The 18752-nt window shown below is 45.8% G+C and overlaps 1 protein-coding gene across 2 annotated transcripts in view; it reads left to right on the top strand.

Annotated features, from left to right (window-relative positions):
* SLC22A23 (solute carrier family 22 member 23) overlaps positions 1 to 18752 on the top strand; it is a 113342-nt gene that overhangs the window by 72228 nt on the left and 22362 nt on the right. For both annotated transcript variants that reach the window (XM_086608971.1, XM_086608970.1), the window contains exons 4-5: positions 9207 to 9375; positions 14697 to 14824. In XM_086608971.1, the coding sequence (XP_086465097.1) occupies positions 9207 to 9375; positions 14697 to 14824 (297 nt within the window). The remainder of the gene's footprint in view (positions 1 to 9206; positions 9376 to 14696; positions 14825 to 18752) is intronic.

Raw genomic sequence — 18752 nt, 5'->3', positions numbered from 1 at the left:
CTCTCTGTGCATATTCACAGCAGCAGAGGCTGAGTAGTGTATCCAAAGGGTATTTTGCCTAGCATCAGTCTTAGCACTGTCCCGGTACTTCCATACAAAACGAAGGTCTGATCTAGTTTTGGTATGAAAGATATCTGTTCTGATTAGATATCTACCTATCTATCACCTATGTGGTGGTGAGGTACTGGAACAGGTTGCCCAGAGAAGTTGTGGATGCCCCATCCCTGGAAGTGTTCAGGGCCAGGTTGGATGAGGCTTTGGGCAACCTGGTGTAGTGGAGGGTGTCCCTGCCCATGGCAGGGGGGTTGGAACTAGATGATCTTTAAGGTCCCTTCCAACCCTAACCATTCTATGATTCTATGATTCTATCTGATAGCTCCATCCAGTAGATAATACAAAATCTATCCTGGTCAGAAATGAGGAATGGCACTGCACATCTGGCGAGGTGTCCTGCCAGCTGCCTGCCCTGGAGCCAGCCTGACGGCTCCATCACCTCGGGTTATGTCAGGGCACGGGCGACTGATTTGACACACATTTGAAGTGTTAATTAGATATAAACGGTGGGCTAGTGTGTGTTTAAAAGAACCCCATACCAAACCTATGACGTGTAGAAAAGTACCTTTGACGGAGCACCTGTGTCACTTCACAGACGTATTTTAGAGTAACTTTTGTCCTGCCGTGCTGTTGGGGGAAAATAATCCCATTTTTCTTACTCAGCTATTGGAGGTTCAGTCTATTACTGCTCCCTTTGCTTGACAGTGGATTGGATTTCTCCCGAGAGGAAATTAGATTTTTCCTTCCCTTCCAATCTGTCTCTGTCCTGTGTTTACATCAGTTGACGATTATCTGTGCACTGTGGTGCGTGTGATAATTTTTCCCTCCACATGCTGCTTGTGTATAGTAACCACCTGGAAATTTGGGGATATACGCAGATATGCTGGATTTGATTTATTTATGTCTCCCCGTAGCAGCCAGCTGCAAACTTAAAGGCTTGTCTGGGAGTTATTAATAGCTCTTGCTGCAATTTTATCTGATCAGCTAGCCACAAGTGAGCTCGGGGGCTGTGTTATTCTAGGAATATCCAGCGAGATGATCTGTTTACAGCAGAGGGAAAATCCCACGGAGAGTGTTGGAGGAAAAAGAGGTCCCTGAAGTTTGAGAGAGCTTGGTGGGAATTGGGAAATGCAGCAGCAGCAGCAGGGACAGGGTCACCTCCCAGCACTCTTTAAGGTTGCTGGGACAGAAGTGGTGGGATTCTTTGTGCCAAAAGACTCAGCTCAGGGAGCACGGTGGTGGTGGGACGTGCTGGAAGTGCTGAACAGCTTGGAAAACTAAGTGCTCTGAGACTTTTTCTCTTTTTTTTTTTCTCTGAAAAGCAGAATCCAAACACAAAATCCCACTTTAGGGCCACAGCCTGCACGTTACTTCACACTGAGCTGAGCAGCTGCTGGGGCTGAGGCACATGCAGCCCTGGTGCTTTAGGATGCTACCGCCCCTGGGAATTTCTGATGTCCCTCGTTTTGTACCTAAAACCGTGTTACCTGAGCTTTCTTCTGCTCAGTTGATAGTATGAGTCTTGTTTATCTGAGTCTGATTGTTTTCCTTCCTTTTGGGACAGGAGAACATCTTGAGAAGTTCTTAGAGGAAGGGAATTAAGAGTGTTGGGTGTATAGTAATATGGGAGAAACTGTCAAAAATTGTGATTTTTTTTTATTATTTCTTTTTAATATAGTGAGAAACTGTGAATGAGAATCTAGAATCAGACTGTCTCCTTGGGGATTTTTTTCAGTGGGAATGCTGTTGCCCAGACTTCAGGTGCTTTGTCCTGACCATTTTCTCCAAGGGATATGCCTATGTAATTACAGTCTTCGTGGCTTATAGACTGAAATTGGCCGGGGAGAGAAATCTGCAAAGGCACAAAAAGCAGCCAGCTTGTGGTTTCTGATGGAGATAGTGCTTGGGCCACTGTGCAAGAATTTCTGTGTGTTTTGGGACTGGAGATGGGTGAGTGAATGCTGGTGACTTGTTCAGGCAGTGTGATTTAACCTCTTTTTCCTCTTGATGTATTATTTGCAAATGACTTACAACTTTTTTTTTCTTTAACTAAAAGTATTTGCTATTCATCCTTGTGCAAATATCCTATGAGAATAAATGTCAGCCTTTGAAGACAAAAGAGAGGGTTTCCAAAATCTGAAACAGATTGTTACCAGTGCGCAAGGGTAAGACCAAGTGAGAAAGGATGGGATGTGACCCCTAGTCCCTTCATGGCAATGACAGCTCACCCAGTAGGGTTTGGAGGAGATGGGCTATGCAGAGCCATGCTCTATGACAACATGAGCTGATGTCAACCTGGTGTTACTGTAGGCCTCCCTGGTCACCTGTCTGTGTGTCTGTCTCCTCTAGACAGACTGCTCCTTCCACAGCTGCAGGTGTAGAGGGTAGGAGGGAAGAGCCGGCTGGAAAGGGGAGAGGGCAGCATTGCAGATGTCAGACCGTGGCACACTCGGATAATTTTAATTCCATTCCCCATCATCTTTTCAGAAGAGATTGCCTGAAGAAATGTTGTCAGGGATGTCAGCCCAGGGATTTGTCCATCCCAGTGCGAGGGAGAGGAGAAGCTGTTAGCAAAGGCTACTTGCCCTTTCCAATCTAAAAATCGATGTGCCACTTGTCACCAGTGCCAGATGAGTTTGCTGTGGGTAACCTGTTGTCTGCCTGAGGTTTTATCCCGCCTTTCTCTGCTGATGCCCAGGGGTGACTTCCCGTGCGAGGGAGCAGCTGTGCCTGCGGTGGGGCTGAGCCCCCGTGGCCTCGCAGGGGCCCTTCATGAGCTCCCTTCTCGTGCTTGCATCCCAACGGTCCGAGTGCTCATGGTCGTGCATCTGAGCCATGAGCCCTCCTGGCCCGTCCGTGTGTCCCGTGCAGCTCGTGGGGCGTGCTGGTGGGAAGTGTGCTCTGAGTCCTGCTTGGAGCAGGGGCTCTAAGACCCTCTGCCGTCCCATCTGAGCTGTCAGTAGTGTTGGGATACTCCTAAGTTTTATCAGCCATGCAGAGATACGTGATGGAGCTCTGTCCTTTTCCGTAAATCCCAGCCTTTTTGGTGAGCTGTCAGGGACAATTGATTTTGGCGTGGAATGATCTAGAGCCCTGCCATCTTTGCAAGCTGTTTGAAGGTTTCAAAAGCCATAAAACAGTATAAACCTTTCGGGACTAACGGCTCTCTGCAGACATTCCAAAGACGTGTGTGGGTCTAAGATGTGCCATACCTCATCTACCTACGGCCTGACTCCAGAAACATCTTCCTTTCTGATCAGCTCCCTGGGTTCTTCCATTATTTCCAGGTGAGATGACATAAATGACGTGCAACGGTTCCAGTACCATATAATTGTAATGAATCAATTCACTGAAGTTTATACACAGCTGCTTTTTGGCAAAAGCACAGATGCATTTGCAGAAGGGCCTCCCAGCGCTCCACGTGCTCTGTGGAATCATAGAATCATCTGGTTGGAAGAGACCCTCAAGATCGAGTCCAACTGTTCACCCTGCACTGTCAGGGTCCCTAAACCATGCTCCTCAACACCAAATCCACACGGTTTTTAAACACCTCCAGGGATGGGGACTCCATCACCTCCCTGGGCAGCCTGTTTCAATACTTCACAACTCTCTCTGTAAAGAAATTTTTCCTGATATTTAACCTAAATTTCCCCTGGTGTAACTTGAGGCCATTCCCTCTCATCCTGTCATTCATAACATGGGAGAAGAGACCGATCCCCATCTCCCTACAACTTCCTTTCAGGTAATTGTAGAGAGCAATAAGGTGCCCCTGAGCCTCCTCTTCTCCAGACTAAACTGTCCCAGTTCCCTCAGCTGCTCCTCATAGGACAAGTTCTCCAAACCCTTCACTAGTTTCATTGCTCTTCTCTGAACCCACTCCAGCACCTCAACGTCCTTCTTGAAGTGAGGGGCCCAGAACTGGTCACAGTACTCCAGGAGTGGCCTCACCAGTGCTGAGTACAGGGGGACAATCACTTCCCTGCTCCTGCTGGCCACACTGTTTTTGATACATGCCAGGATTCCGTTGGCTTTCTTGGCTGCGTGGGCACACTGTGGCTCATGTTCAATCGGCTGTCAACCAGAACCCCCAGGTCCTTCTCTGCTGTGCAGTTTTCCAACCACGCTTCCCAACCCTGTAACGCTGCAGGGGGTTGCTGTGGCCCAAGTACCGGAATGGGTCTGCTTTTCCCTGTGAAGGCTTGTTCAGGCTTTTCCTTCCTTCTAACGAGAGTCCCAAAGGACTGTGCCGCAGGGGGAATACGGGTGGAGCAAGGAAGAGAAAATGAATCCTCAAAGTAATTTCAGTATCCCAAGACCTGCTCGGGAGATCTTACTTGATCCTACTCCGGTGGCAGGCTGTGGGACGGCTCCTATGAAATAACAATGAACTTCTCGTTTTCAGTTGTTTGTTCATTTTGATCTGTCTAGAAAATATTATTCCAGCCTTGTGAGTGTTGTCACGTAACACGCAATGTGGATCAAATGAGGACTTGCATGTGACAATGTTGCCTTCAGCCCCTAGTTTCCCTGGTTGTAAAACCCACTTATTTTGCTTTTTAGATGTGTTTGGAAAATGCTGCAGGTTGGAAACCTTGTTGGACTCTGTATTCACCTAAGGTGTGAGAGTGTACGCTGACAACCTGCTTGTTAAAGCTAGACGGTCACAAAGTCTGACCAAGCTCAAAGCCCTGTAGATCCATCGGCATCTGAGACAGCTTTTCTCAGGCCAGCATCTGTCATGAAACTCAACTCCCCTGAAACCCAAGGGCTGCCCCTGCTCTGGGGTGAGTGTACCAGCAAAGGAAGCCAGCCCAGGACATCTCCAAGGTTGCCTCCAGAGAGAAGTGTGGGGACCATCGGGAACAGAGCCCTCCTCAGCAGGGGCTTTTCCTTCAGCATGTATCTAGAAAGTTGAATGCATCCTAGGGGTGCAAGTGGCTCTTTTAGGGGTCAGGTAGAGCCATTGCTGCAATGCTAGGGGTAAGCAAAAAGGCCAACGTATGAAGTAGTGAGGGAACTGCTCTGAAATCTGTCTTCCTAGTATACCAAAAATGTTGCTTTGAAAGTCCTTTTCTTGAGCTTGGCCTTTCATAGATTCGTAGGTTTCTAGGTTGGAAAAGACCTTAGAGATCATCCAGTCCAACCGTCCCTAATCCCCCATTAACCCATATCCCTAAGTAGTTAGGAACAGCCAATATAGTTGTGGTGATTCTTATTGCCTTGGTTAACATTCGAAAATATTTCCCAGGAGATTTCTAAATAACTCAGTGAGAGACAACAAATTATTTATTTCCCCCTCGAAATCTCTAAGGAGGCAGATTTTGCACAACTGCACTCATTCCCTCACGGATCTCATTCATGCGTGCTCTGACACCCATGCGCCCGCGAGTACCGCGGCGCGTGTCCTCGTGGTCCAGCCAGGGTCACTTGTGTGACACAGAGGACGAGAGGTAGTGGCTGTTGTGTCCTCGTCACATCGCTGAGGTTGTTCTGGGCAGGCAACAAGCTCGTTTGGGCTTGCTTTCCATACCCTGTAGGAGTTGGTGGTGGTTACAATTTTTTGCTTCATTGTTTTCTCTTATTCCTCATAATTCTCAGACTAACTTAATGAATTTCTATTCTCTGTTTTCTTATGGTCTCGATGTTTTATGACTCCAAGCCTTTTCTTCATCTTCTTGATACCTTATCTGTAGGTCAGGTTGTTCTTCCTCCTTTTGTTACTTGAATGATATCACGGGTAGGGTGCGATTGGCACAACGGGCACATGCCATTCCTTTAACCCGTGCTCTGCCCATCCTCCTGGTGCCTGCTGCTGTGCTCGCACACACGCGTACTCTTGCACGTGCATACGGACTTTTACTCTGCCTTTGCTCATCGCCAGTTTTAATACTTCTGGTACAAACTACTGCCTGCAGACTCATGGAGTAACATTTCTGGCCCCAGTGCTGTTCCTTCCGTACCAGAACGTCTCTCTGCACATCCTGCATGTTCGTAGTGGGGTTATGTTGAGTGCATCAAACCGCCCCCAAAAATGCTTGAATCTTTTGTAAGAAGGGACATGGTTCACACGGGCTCTCCCTGTGGCAGGTGTGAGGGCTGTGAGGCTGGCGAACGTTCATTTGGTCATTTCTGTAGTGGAAGGACATAGGGGATAGGATCCAAAAGGAGGATTTCTACAGTTTATTCCTGCATTTCCCAGCCAGAGGCATGTGCCGTGCAATGAGCCTCGTGTGTTCAGTGTCTCCTGTCCGTGATGCCAGGGGGGCTCGGGTCTGCACCACACGTGCGGTGAGGCACTTGCCTTCAGGCTGGGTCGTACTTCGGGCGTGCGCGGAGCGGTTCTGCCACAGGGATCGACTGGGTCCCAGTTCTGCACTTGTGATGCCCGCTGTCACTCGACGTCTACCAATGGTGGGAAAGTCTGTCCCACGTGTCCTGGGCATGTCTGATTTCATTGCCCAAGTACTGTGGGATTGCTTGGCGTACAGCTCTCAACTCACCCATAGGATTGTTCGCCTGGGACTTGTGGAAATTAGGCATCTGGGTTGGATCTGCTGCCCTGACTGTGCTGCCTAGAGTAGAAATACTAGGCAAGGAAGCAAATTGCTTGCCATGCCCGTCTCCTTGCCCACACATAAAATTTTCCGAGTAGAGCAGACGTATCCAGGAGTTTTTGGTACTGATGGTAATTTCCATTATTTGTGTGTATGATTCTCCATGCTCCACAAAGTAGTTGAGGTGGAAACTTTTCCACTGAGTGGAGGAGCCAGAGTTTTCTTGCTGGATTTGCCACAGGTGGATAAAGCTGATCTCTGCCTTGCAGTGATGTCATGCAAGTCAGTAATTTATCACACGAACTGGGTGGAAACTGTTGTGGCCAAGGAAGCCTTGTGCCTGGGTGCGTCACGGCACTGGTGGGGCCATCAGGAGGGTGCAGGGTGCCTTTCCTAGGGTGGGGGCAGAGGTGCTGCCATGGGTGGCTTTGCTGGCAGAGGTGGGAGAAGGTTGACTGCTAAATGCTTGCTAAAAACTGCAGTGCTGAGTCTTTTATCATATAAAATTGATGTGAGAGGTGTCGGAAAGTCCACAGGCTGTCCTAATATGAAGAACATTTCAACAGAGATGTGATATTTCATATAGATGGAGCACCTGCTGATGTCACTCGGAAGTCATGCTCACTCAGCTACAGCAGGGATTAATTTTTTGTGTTCTCCAGCTTTTTAAGAGGAAAGTCCAAAAATTGATCATATGCATGTGATAATCTAGAGAAGAAAATAGATGCTAAACAATCTCTGAAGTTATTTCCTTTCTATACAATGAATAACTGCTGCATATGGAGTTATGTACTACACACCAGTGACTTAATAAAATGTAATTTTATTATTTGGACACTTCTTTCTGACTTTGTATAAAAATTGTTCTCGTGGTTAATTTTTTTTTACCTGATACTAGCCTATGCAATGCAATTGAAATGCCAAAGCCTTACCTATCTAATGCAGACTTCCCGTTTCTATAGCAACAAAACTTGTCCTTGTACTTAATGAAGGAATATTGGAGTGTGAGTTAACTGGGACTTCAAGGTTTAGAAAAACAAACAGAACCACTTTAAATTTGAAGATTAGGGAAATAAAACGGAAGTGACCTCTTTGCATAGAATTTTTAAAATCGCCTATACTTGGGATACTTCATTAGTAAGAATGAAACCATATTAATGTAATAAGGAGCTCTGTGTTTTAATCTTGTTTTTCTAATTAAAATGTAAAAGGCTTTTATAGCAAGTGTGAGTTTTTGAGGGGTTTTATTTTCTCCCTTCGTTTTCCAAAGCTGCTGTGTTTGTGGTTAAGCTAATGAAAATTTGGACTGCCTCGCAACAGATACATTTTTCCTTCTGTATTGGCAAAAATCCATCAATAGTTTTTGTCATTGGCTGAAAAGAAAGAGGAAAAAAACCCAGCGTGTGGTGTTTAATCCTGTGTTTGATCTACAAGCTCGTCCCTGGTCAGCTAGTTTAAATCTGTGTTACAGTGATAAATGCTGAACAAGCGACAGAAGAGAGAGTGAATGAAGGAGCAGCTGTCATCTCTTCCTATTGTCCTATAGCTTTTCAATTACAATTTTAACAATCACTAAATTCTAATTTAAAACAACCCTAGGAAAAATCCCAAGGAAATGCAACAGTGCTGATAGCGACATATCATGAACCTTTACAGCCTGTGTTTCTGGATCAGCGTGCTGATAAGTACTACGCAAGACTTGTGGCAGGTTTATTGTGCTTAATTATTAATCTGTAGACAGGAAAGTGGGCAAATGGGAAGCATGAAATAGGGGCTTCTGTTGCAGTCTTACTGGCAAAAAAATGTTTGAATATATTTCTAAAAGGCAGTCCAATTTTTCTTCTATTTCTTCTGTGTTTTTTTTTTTTTTAAAAAGCTGTAATTCTGATAAACTCATTTTTATTTCTGAGGACTAAATAAAAGGTAGCCAGGGTTTAAGGAAGCTTTTATCTACTGAAGGCACTTGTCACAAGGCAGCTGAGACAACCGATACCAGTGATGGTAGTAAATTGCCCCACAGCAAAAGGAAGGATGGAGTACAGGATAAGACAGATGGAAGGCTGGCTCGTTTGAAAGTTGATCAAGATTAGCTATTGTGAAAACAAAAAGCAAACCCAGAAACAACCTACTCAGCAAAACCCAGCTTGAAACTGGCTGAGTCGTAGCATACTAAACTGTGGGCAGGTGGCATCCCATATGAGCTGGGATCCTGCATCTTGCTGAGAGCTGTGCTCTTCTGTCTCCCAGCACTGCAAAAAGCCTCGACCCAAAATCTTTGGATTGTGTTTTACTCTGCATTTCCTTTAAAAACCAGATATCTGACAGTTTGGTAAAATGCTCCTGTAGGCAGAGACTGAAGGAGAGCTGTCAATGAGGATACAGCGATGTTCACACCACAGCCAGCTGTTAATGAGCTGCTTTATTGCTGCTGGCAGGTTTGAAGCCTAAACGCGGGGAAACGAGATTTATGTGATGGTGTCTAACTTTGGCCAAAGGTCTTGAAGGACGCTAACTCCCTGAAAGTTTCATAAAGAGATGCTCTGTGGGCGCCGTTGCTGGTGGAGGGGCTAATGCGTTCGCGTGTGCTCTGTGTTTCAGGGATAGAGCTCTGTCCTCCTGGGCACCGGTTCATGATCACCATGGTGGCCAGCTTCATCGAAATGGCGGGGCAGTTCCTCATGCCAGGGCTGGCTGCCCTTTGCAGGGACTGGCAGGTCCTCCAGGCGGTCATCATCTGTCCTTTCCTGCTGATGCTGCTCTACTGGGTGTAAGTATTTCTTCCTCCTGTTGGGTCAAAGACAACACGAGCTCCTAATGCTGGGCTTGGGAGGTGCTTTGCTGCCTGGAAACGTATATGCTTCACAGTACATGTGAGCCTTTCCCTTTGTTGTTATATTCACCTTTTGCAAAGATTTGACTTTGAAATAAGGAATAATAACCTTATAATTTGCTGTAGCACACGCACAGGTTATGAGTTGTGACATGGGAAATGGTCCTCTTCCATTGAGCAGCACGTCGTACTTTGCTATTATTCTGCCTGTTGCTTCCCCTTTGAAGGTGAAAACAGCTCTGGAGAGGATGCACCTCAGCCTGGCTGTTGTCAGGTTGGGGCTGCACAGCTACTTTTTCCCTGGAAACCTGTATCGTGGTTCTGGGCTGTCCCTGTTGGTTCCGTTGGCCTGGGTTAGCCAAGCGAGGTTAAAAATAACGTGTGTCGGCTCTTGAACCAGCGCCCTCGGATGCCTTGCGTGAACTGGGCTGCCTGCTCGATTTTGCCCAAATTAGGGCACACTGTGCCGAAGCCTGGGTGACCTGTCTGCACCAGGCAGTGGCTCGGGATCATTCCCACAAGGAATCCTCCCTTCCCAGCTGCTCCTACTCCTCTTTGCCCCGGCAGCACCGCAGCATTCGTATGGCTGTCCTGGGAGAAGTAGGGTGGCTCTCACCTAGGGACTGGTGCCAGATCCATTCCAACCAGGGCTATCTACATCTCCCAAAAAATCTTTCTTTGCTGTTCTGTCTTAATAGTGACACGCAGTGGCGGCATAACACAACGGAGGCTTATGAGAGCAGTGTTGTACAAAACCATACCAGTAAGAACATGCTAGATGGTTCATTTTAAAGACAACACTAACAAGTCTAAAACATTTAGTTGCTGTACACTGGAAAAAAAATGAAGCAAAAAGGCCACCACACTGCACAGGACTATGTTGTTTGTGTACCGTGGGGGGCCAAGCTGGTAGTTGTAATGCCTAACGAGTTGCAACATGTAAAAACTTGTTATGGCATGTGACAATTTTTAACCATTGCAAATTTTTCTATTAATGCATGAAGACCTTACCGAGTTCTCCTGCATTCGTGGTGGTAACCCTCAGTGGGGATTTCTTCGTTTATCCCCCAGGTAGACATGCCACAGCTTGGGCTGAAGGCAAAACACAGCACTTAGGAGAAAATTGCAAGTCCTTTGCAAGATAATGGCTTTTTTCCCCCCTCTGTTTTCCAACATATAACATCTAAACAGTCTCATCTTGTCAGCGATAATCTTGATGATGAATAACCAAGACTGTTCTTGTTAACATGCGATACTGTTCTCCCAGACCTGCCATATGTTGTACACGTGCAGGTCTGCTCCAAAGCCTCCTGTTGGGATGCCTGCCAGCGAGCAAGCATTATATCCATCACCAGATAGAACCCAATATCAAACATAATGTTTATAGGTATTTGGTTCCGAAAGGACAGCACGGCAGTACGAAGATGCCTAATGAATGCAATAGATGACATGGACAGGAGTAGCCCCTCAGCAGTCTTCTGGAGGTTAGCACATTTTTCCAGGTGGCTGAGTCAGGGTCTCGGACGTTCCTGTTGAGAGGTCATCCCTGGGTGACGTTGAAAGCAACAGGAAATGCTAACACTTATTTCCTAATCTCCAAGATCTTTGTGGCTTTTTGGCTGGACGGGACAGGCAGACCACGCAAATAGATTCTCCCTTATATAATGTGTGATGTGGCAGCTTGATAAAGAGTGGTAACAGCCAAAGTTACAGGATTTGCATTGCCTGGGGTTTTCACTTTTGCAGAAATGGATCCTTGGTTAGAACACCTCCTTAATTATACTGTCGGTACAGTGTGCGCTTTTCTCTTAGGCTTTTCTCTTCCATCTGTTGCATGTTCTCTGGAAAGTGCTACCGTTTCATTACCTCTTTCCTTTCTTCCTCTCTTCCCCTGGCATTGTGTTGGGGAACAGAATGCAGCCCCTCAGCATATGGTACAGATGAAGGAAGAAAACTAACTGACATGTAATAAAAGGAGAACTGGAACACTGCACTGCTCGTTAATTCCCCGTCGTGTACCCAACGCAGTGAGTTCAGTAACAGACGCTGCGATAGCCCCTGTGCTGCCTCCTCCTTCCTCCTTCCTCTCCTTACTTCCATCTCCTGCTGCAAGGGCTGTTTGCCCCTCCGGGCTGGGGCTCAGCCCTCTCCCACCAGATTTGCTCTGCTCCTGGCCACACGCACATGTCAGGCTATGCCATCCCCAGGAGGTGGGTGACTGAGCGTGGTGGGAAGCTGGGCATGGATGGGGGGAAAGGAAGAAGCAGCACATTTGTCTAGGAGAGACAGGCTGGTGGACTGAGACACCTGCAAATCGAGCAGATGCCTTTGCTGAGCTCTCAGGTCCTTCTGGAAGAGCAGAGAGGCACCCACATAAGCCAGACATGAGCACAGGGGTCGGTGACAAGCATATCAAAATAAATTAACAGAAGTTAGGCTCCTTTCAAAGTGTGTCTATATGTTAGAGCCATGAGGGAAGGGGAGTTCCAGTTATCCATAGGCATTATTTCCTCTCCCTTGGGCACAGGAAGCTCCTGACAGGATCTTGCCATGAAGTTCAGCAAAGGTGTCAAAGGTAATCTGAAGTAAACTCCTGTTTCACTCTAACCAAAACTGAAGAACTGCGAAGGGGTGGCTAGTTCTTTTCTGGTGCTGTTAGGTGGGATTTACCCTCATCAAGACAAAAAGTTGTAATAACTGAGCTTGTTGCCCTGAGGCAGACCTCTAATTGACACACTACACGGTTTGCATGGGCATGGGTTTGCTCTGCATCTGGACAGGACCAGGGTTCTCCTTCCAGTTGTGTGGTACCTGCCTGGCTTTTTTCTATCTGTCAAGGATTCTTCTCTGCTCTTAGGATTTCTCAAGCTTAGGATCTTTTTTCCCAGTGCCCTTCTGACTCTTCTCCCTCTCTTCTCCCATGCAGCAGCTGTGTAACAGGAGATGAACTTTTCCTTCTACCCACCCATTCTCTATTCTTTTCTTCAACTGCAAAAGCCGGTTCCCTTCCTTGCTGATGGAGGAGGTAGAAGACTATCAACCAGGTGTCCACAGTCAGCTCAGCCTGGTGATCTGGGAGACTGCCCATCTTCAGCAGAAAGCTGTCTCTGCTTCATTTATATATACATAGTATTTCATGCTAGGTGATGAAGCAGGAGTTTGTGACCAAATTTCTGTGCGGAAGTCGACAGGGGTCAGGGGGCTGGCTTTCTATTTGTTTGGTTTTGGCTTTTGAGTTTGTGGTAATGTGCACTTGGTTTTGCAACAGAAAGTGCAACAGTAGGCATGTATGAATGACCCTTGGCAGGAGGGTCCGTGCTCCACAAGTGAGCTCAGGTGCTTACATGGAGATAGGGTGGCCAGTACTTCCCCTCACTGTGCCTGATAACCTGGGCTCAAGGCAGCCCAAGAGTTTTTAAAGATCCTTAAGTGAACCTCCCACAAAGTAATGGAGCAGCTGAAAGACATGAGGCTTCAGCATTTCCAGTTTGAGAAACCTGTAGGAACTGGAAGGCAGAGACAGCGTTTGTCCCCACAATGTCCATCCCTGTGGCTCTCTTCCTTCCCCTAGGAGCGGTGCTCCCCGCAGGCTACAAAGATGATCCAAGGGCTGGAGCACCTCTCCTCTGAAGACAGGCTGAGAGAGCTGGGGCTGTTCAGCCTGGAGAAGGGAAGGTTCTGGGGAGGGAGACCTTCTAGCAGCCTTCCAGTACCTGAAAGGGGGCTTCAAGAAAGCTGGAGAGGGACTTTTTGCAAGGGCACATAGTGATAGGACAAGGGGTGATGGCTTTAAACTGAAAGAGGGGAGATTTAGATTAGATCTAAAGAAAAAATTCTTCACTCTGAGGGTGGTGAGGCACTGGAACAGGTTGCCCAGAGAAGCTGTTCAAGGCCAGGCTGGATGAGGCTTTGAGTAACCTGATGTAGTAGAAGGCCCATGGCAGCAGGGCTGGAAGATGATCTTTAAGGTCCCTTCCAACCCAGACCATTCTATGATTCTAAGACTTGTCATTTGGTACCTGTAAGCAGATCATTCAAAAAGTGCAGCTTTTAGGCTAGTGGCTGAGGCTGTCCCCTCTCTGGAGCCAAGCACAAGGAGATTTGGCTTTCAGCGAATTCTTAATTTCTCAAAACATGCATTTTCAGTACAGGACTTTCTGCAGAAGGATGTGCCAAAGCATCCATGCAGCACCAGTGGTAATAAATAAGCTGTCAAGCTGAACGGCTGTCATCATGGCTGTTATATCTTTTTATTGACTGATATAATTTGGATTGCAGTCTGACTGACTTCTCTCCTTTTTTCATCTTCAAAAAAAAAGAAAAAACCAAAAAAAGCCTTTCTTTATCTAGGATGGAGGTTTTACTAAGCTGTCTTCTAAATTACATCAGCCTTAAAAGATAGTACATAATGGTGCAATTGCCTGGAAGTATAAGAACTGAGGCAGCATACACAGCAAAGATCAGGGCTTTATGAAGGAAATTTGAGGTTTATTATATATCCGAAGTTAAAAGTAGTTGTTAAATTTGTTCTTAGAAGGGTCTTTTGGAAGATTAGTGAAAATGAGGCCTAAATAAGAAAGAAAAATACGCTTAGAGTCAGATCTGAAAGTTTTCGTATCTATAGAAGTATGGGTGTTTTTCTTTGCTTGTTTTAAGATCTACATGTTTCTTTTGGTTTCATACTAAAATAAACTCATCTGAAATAAAAGGAAGAATGATCAGTTAAGCTAATGCGGGAGAAAATTTTTGGCACGTTTAAAAATTAAAAAAGTCTGTTCCATTATAATCCTAAAAAGTAATTCTTCTCTTTCCTCTCTCTGTCTTTACAAAAGAATCCAAATCACTTCTGTCAGCTATTTTCCTTCTTTGATCTGAATTACCATGTGTTAACTGCACGTCTCGTTCATTGCCTGCTTGGCAGCAAATGTCTGTTGCAGACAGGGCTGCCTCCTTCTCCCAGTTCTTTCAAAATTGTGTTAATGTGCAGAACACCTCTAATACATTATAAAATTCCAAAATGTCCTGTTTCCAGGTGATAGGCCAGTTCCTGTATCATTTGTGAATCAGTGTAAAAGAAAATGCCATTAATTTGCGCGTTCTGGATCTGTTTTCCCTCTTTTTTGTTTCATAAGTGACTCTTCTGCTATTTGAAAATAACGACGTAGCTGACGAACGGTTAAATGAGCAGCTAAACACGATCGGTTCTTCCTCTGACAGAAACTTGGAAGCGACCCTTAACGTGTTTTCCATCTTTGAAGTATTTTCCCAGAGTCCCTTCGGTGGCTGATGGCTACGCAGCAGTTTGAGGCCTCCAAGGAACTGATCCTCCAGTTCACGCACAAGAACAGGATGAGCACGGAAAGCGACATCAAAGGAGTGGTGCCCGGTGAGTAGGACGGACGGACGGACGGACAGCCGCAAATCCCTCCGCTCAGATGAAGTTGCTCACTCTTTGCTAAACGCTGCACATGGCATTGCTGCCCAGAATTAAATCATCGGTTTACTGCCTGTAAAATCATCCCGTTCATTCATTCGCTCGTTCGTTTTGCTTTCCTTCAAAAACCATTCCAAACTCCAGCACTGTGTTTAAAATCACTTGGCCCGTTGACCAGCCCTAGCAATTGTAGTCTCATCTTGCAGTGCTATATGTCTTTAGAGACATCTCTGGAGGAATTTTGCCGTGGCTACGGAGTGCACCTTCAGCCCTGTGTGCTTCTGGAAACGGTGTTTTAAGGAAGCTGCTCGCTGGGATCCTGCCCACCACACAACACTGATTTTGTTGGTACCTAAACCACATTAGAGTTTCTCTTCAAAGCTTTGCTCCAAGAGACGTTTGGCTTTCCTCTCCTGCATCATTGAGTGATGCTGCTGTTGGGGGTGGGTGGGGGCCAGCAAGCAGCGGCCCTAGGGTGCAGTTTTTGGTTGAGAGTCTGAATTGTCGGTTCCTTGGTTTACCGATGCTTTTAGAAAGAGCTGACTCCTCTTGTCACCGGGATTGTCACCGAAATAGCCATGCTGCTGTCTCGCAGGGCACTTTGCAGAGGAGACAATCTCTGTGCGTGTGTGCCTAATTACAACAAAGGCAATGAGTTTCTGGATCTCCATCTCGGCACGAGTCAGATTTGGTTCGGGCTCCTCATTTCCTTCTCCCAGGCCTGACGATGCCCATAAACACCCTTTTTGCACCGTCACTTGTAATCTGTATCAGACCACCCACTAGCCAGAAAACAGTGGAAATGTTTCTTTTTCCCCACTTTTTTAAACCCTCTCGGCTCCGACTGGTGGGGCTGCAGGGAGACCTCACCCAGTAGCTCTGCCCATGGGTGGGGGTGATGCTTCTTGCACTTGTCTGTCTCTGGGGTAACTGTAGCTTCAGTCAGTGCTAAAGGCATCAGTCAGCACTGGAACAGACTTCATCCAGAATAGAAAAACGTCACCACTAACATCAGTGCCTAACGAATGAAGCATTGTTCATCAGCGAGGGGTGAAAAGATCCGATTTGGGTCTGTGGTATCCATGCCCAGGTCACTGCTGTGATTTCTGGTGCAGTTGGCAGACTGATGTTATTTAGCTTGTTTGCGTGTGAATTGTGTATCTAGGGTTACAGTTCCTGGATCTGCATGGCACACAACATAGCTTTGCAATGTAAACGTCATTTATCTGGTAAAGTTCTGAAAAACTGGAGGGTATGTGAGCAGCCATTAACCTGGTGATCTCTATCCCCCCTCACCTCCTTTTTGCAGATCTTCCTCAGAATAAGTGATGGATCTTGTAGAAAACTTATCTCTGAGGCAATGAGATGTCTCACAGTTGGACTTGGAGTTTCCCAACCAACTCTAAATTTGGCTTTTCTCAGCTAGTCAGCTTCTTGAGTTTGCAGATGAAATAAAATGTACTTTAGAGGAAAGAGAAAATGAATTACCTGAGTTTGCTTTAAGGAAAATGATAAAGGTGCAGCTGTGTGCTAGAGGGATTTATTTAAGCCATGTATAATGATATTGTCCATGGAGGAATGCAAAGTATCAAAATGGTTTTATGACTATTATTCGTGACCGATTAGTTTTTCCAGCAGTTTCATGGTAGGGGTATATTCCTGTTGAAGGAGGGATTCCCTTTCATGTGGAAAACAGAGCGTTATTACACATCTTGATGCTATGGATTCTCTGCTTGCAAATACATTTAGATATAGTAGTTGTCAGCGCATTACCCTTTGCAAACTTTTAAGTGATACAGAACATGGTCATTTCTGCTTCCTTGCTGATGCTGGATTTGTTTGGGATGTTGCTGAGGTTTTTTATTATTTCTTCCCTTAGTTTTTCTCTTTAAACTCTCTCTGCAACCCCACACATTAAGGCTTTCCTCACCCAGCTCTGGAGGGATGCTGCATTTCTGTGGGGAGAGTAAGAGAGGAGCAGTATCGAAAGGATGAAATGAGCTTAACTAAAAATTTTGGAAGAACATTCTCCTTCTGGGTACATGGCAGTGTTGGTGGTCTGAGTGAGGCCAGGAGAAAAGTGGAAATCCCAATGAAGAACACGATCAAGCCGCAGTCCATGTGTCTTCCAGTGGGTCCATAAGCAGAAGAAAACATTTCTCTGCTTTTGTGTGTTATAATCACATACCCGTAGTTGCTGTAGCAGGCAATGGGTAAAAAGCTGGTATTTGCCTGGGAGAAAGGATGCCATTGAACCTGATGCAGATATCCCCTATTTCCCCTGGATTCCATTGTTGAGGAAGTGGAAGGGGTTTTGTTTGTGATTTGTTTTATTCTTTGTTTTCCATCTGAAAGGACTGGAAACTGTTTTGCTGTAGTTAGGGGCCATTGTGTTGCTGTTTATTATTCCTCGCTGCATTGTCCTAACAACCTTCTGGGATTGAATTACTCCCGATACATTTAGATGATAAAGTGCTCACTTGCAGTCCCTTCCAGCTGGAAACCCCACTGTAGTTTTACTCATAGGTACCAGTCAAATTAGCGTATCCTGGATAACAGATCATTACAAGAGTTACAGTGGTTTCGTATGTACCCATTTGGGCAACCAAAACGAGTTCCATAATAAAAAGAAGCAGCGTTCAAGCGGGTGAAGTGTTTCTGAAATGGAAGAAAATGCAATTTTGAATTGCTGTCCAAGCAATGAACAGGCTTATTTTCTCATCTGAAGAGCCACACCATCCCCATTGCCTGCTGAAAGCTTTTACTGGTCCATTTGGCTACGTTGCCCATAGTGGAAAGGGCCACTAACCTTCTGTGAGGCCTGTTTGCTCCATAAGGTGTTGGCTCACACTTTGAGTGGGAGAAAAAGGAAGCAAAATTTATCTGCTGGTTTTTAATCAATCCATAGGGTGAGAGCAGTTTGCCCATGCTCTTCTGGGAGACGTCTTTAAAGAGAAGAACCAAATGTCCAGACAGTGGTCCAGCTGCAGTTGAATGGTCCAGCAGCTGTGGTCACAACCCCCATCTGGAGAAAATCAGCAAGGGCAGTTGATGGGCAATGCTCAGCCAGCAAGAGAGTAGACACAGCTAACAAATTAGTGTGAGACAAGGGATGCTGATAGGAGCCCAGAGTGTTGGAAATTAACATTGCCCTTATCTTCTCAGTAACCTGCCCCAGGGATGTAACATGATATCTGTTGTTGGTTGCAAAACCAAAGGAGAGCTGCCCCCTCAACAGCTTTAAGTGGCTTTATTTTTGAGTGATCAGTGCACCTTGTGATTTTTGGCAGGAATAATTAGCCTTCTTAACGAGATTTTCAGTTTTATGTGGTCATATTTTCTTTTTAATGCGTAAGAAATCTAGGTGTGCTAATTAGTCCTGGTTAAATCGTCCCTAATGTTTTGAGTCTCAAAATTTCGCCGGTTGGCTCAACACTTTGCCCTCTTTTAGAAATAAAAGTTTAAATTCATTTTTGCATCAAGGGAATGATTTTTATCCAACTGCATATCGAAGTGTCATTTGTGAAACAGGCTTGGTGAGTTTTGTCAACAAATATTCCAAAACATTACCCCAAAAAGTCTGCTTCAATCACGAGCAAATTAAATACTTTGATAATATTCATTCAGTACAGGTTTTTCACTGCCAGTTTCTCCAAAAACTTCGCCATCTCTTCCCTGTTCTTCTGGGGAACAAGGAACAAGCATACATTTCAGTGCAGCTGCAGGACAGTCGTTTTGACCTGATTGAAATAAATGCTGAGCCAGCATGGAGAACAGGAGGAAAGAGTTTTTAGGGAGATTGGAAACCCAGAGCACCAACGGTCCTTACGCCTTTGAAAGGTGTGTTGTTTAGATGGCTTTCGTTATTTTGGTAGGACGC

The sequence above is a fragment of the Tauraco erythrolophus genome, chromosome 3 (assembly GCF_009769465.1).
Source record: "Tauraco erythrolophus isolate bTauEry1 chromosome 3, bTauEry1.pri, whole genome shotgun sequence".
Lineage (NCBI taxonomy): Eukaryota > Metazoa > Chordata > Aves > Musophagiformes > Musophagidae > Tauraco > Tauraco erythrolophus.
Note: the sequence above shows the minus strand (reverse complement) of the source record. Positions and strands in the feature narration are given on the sequence as shown.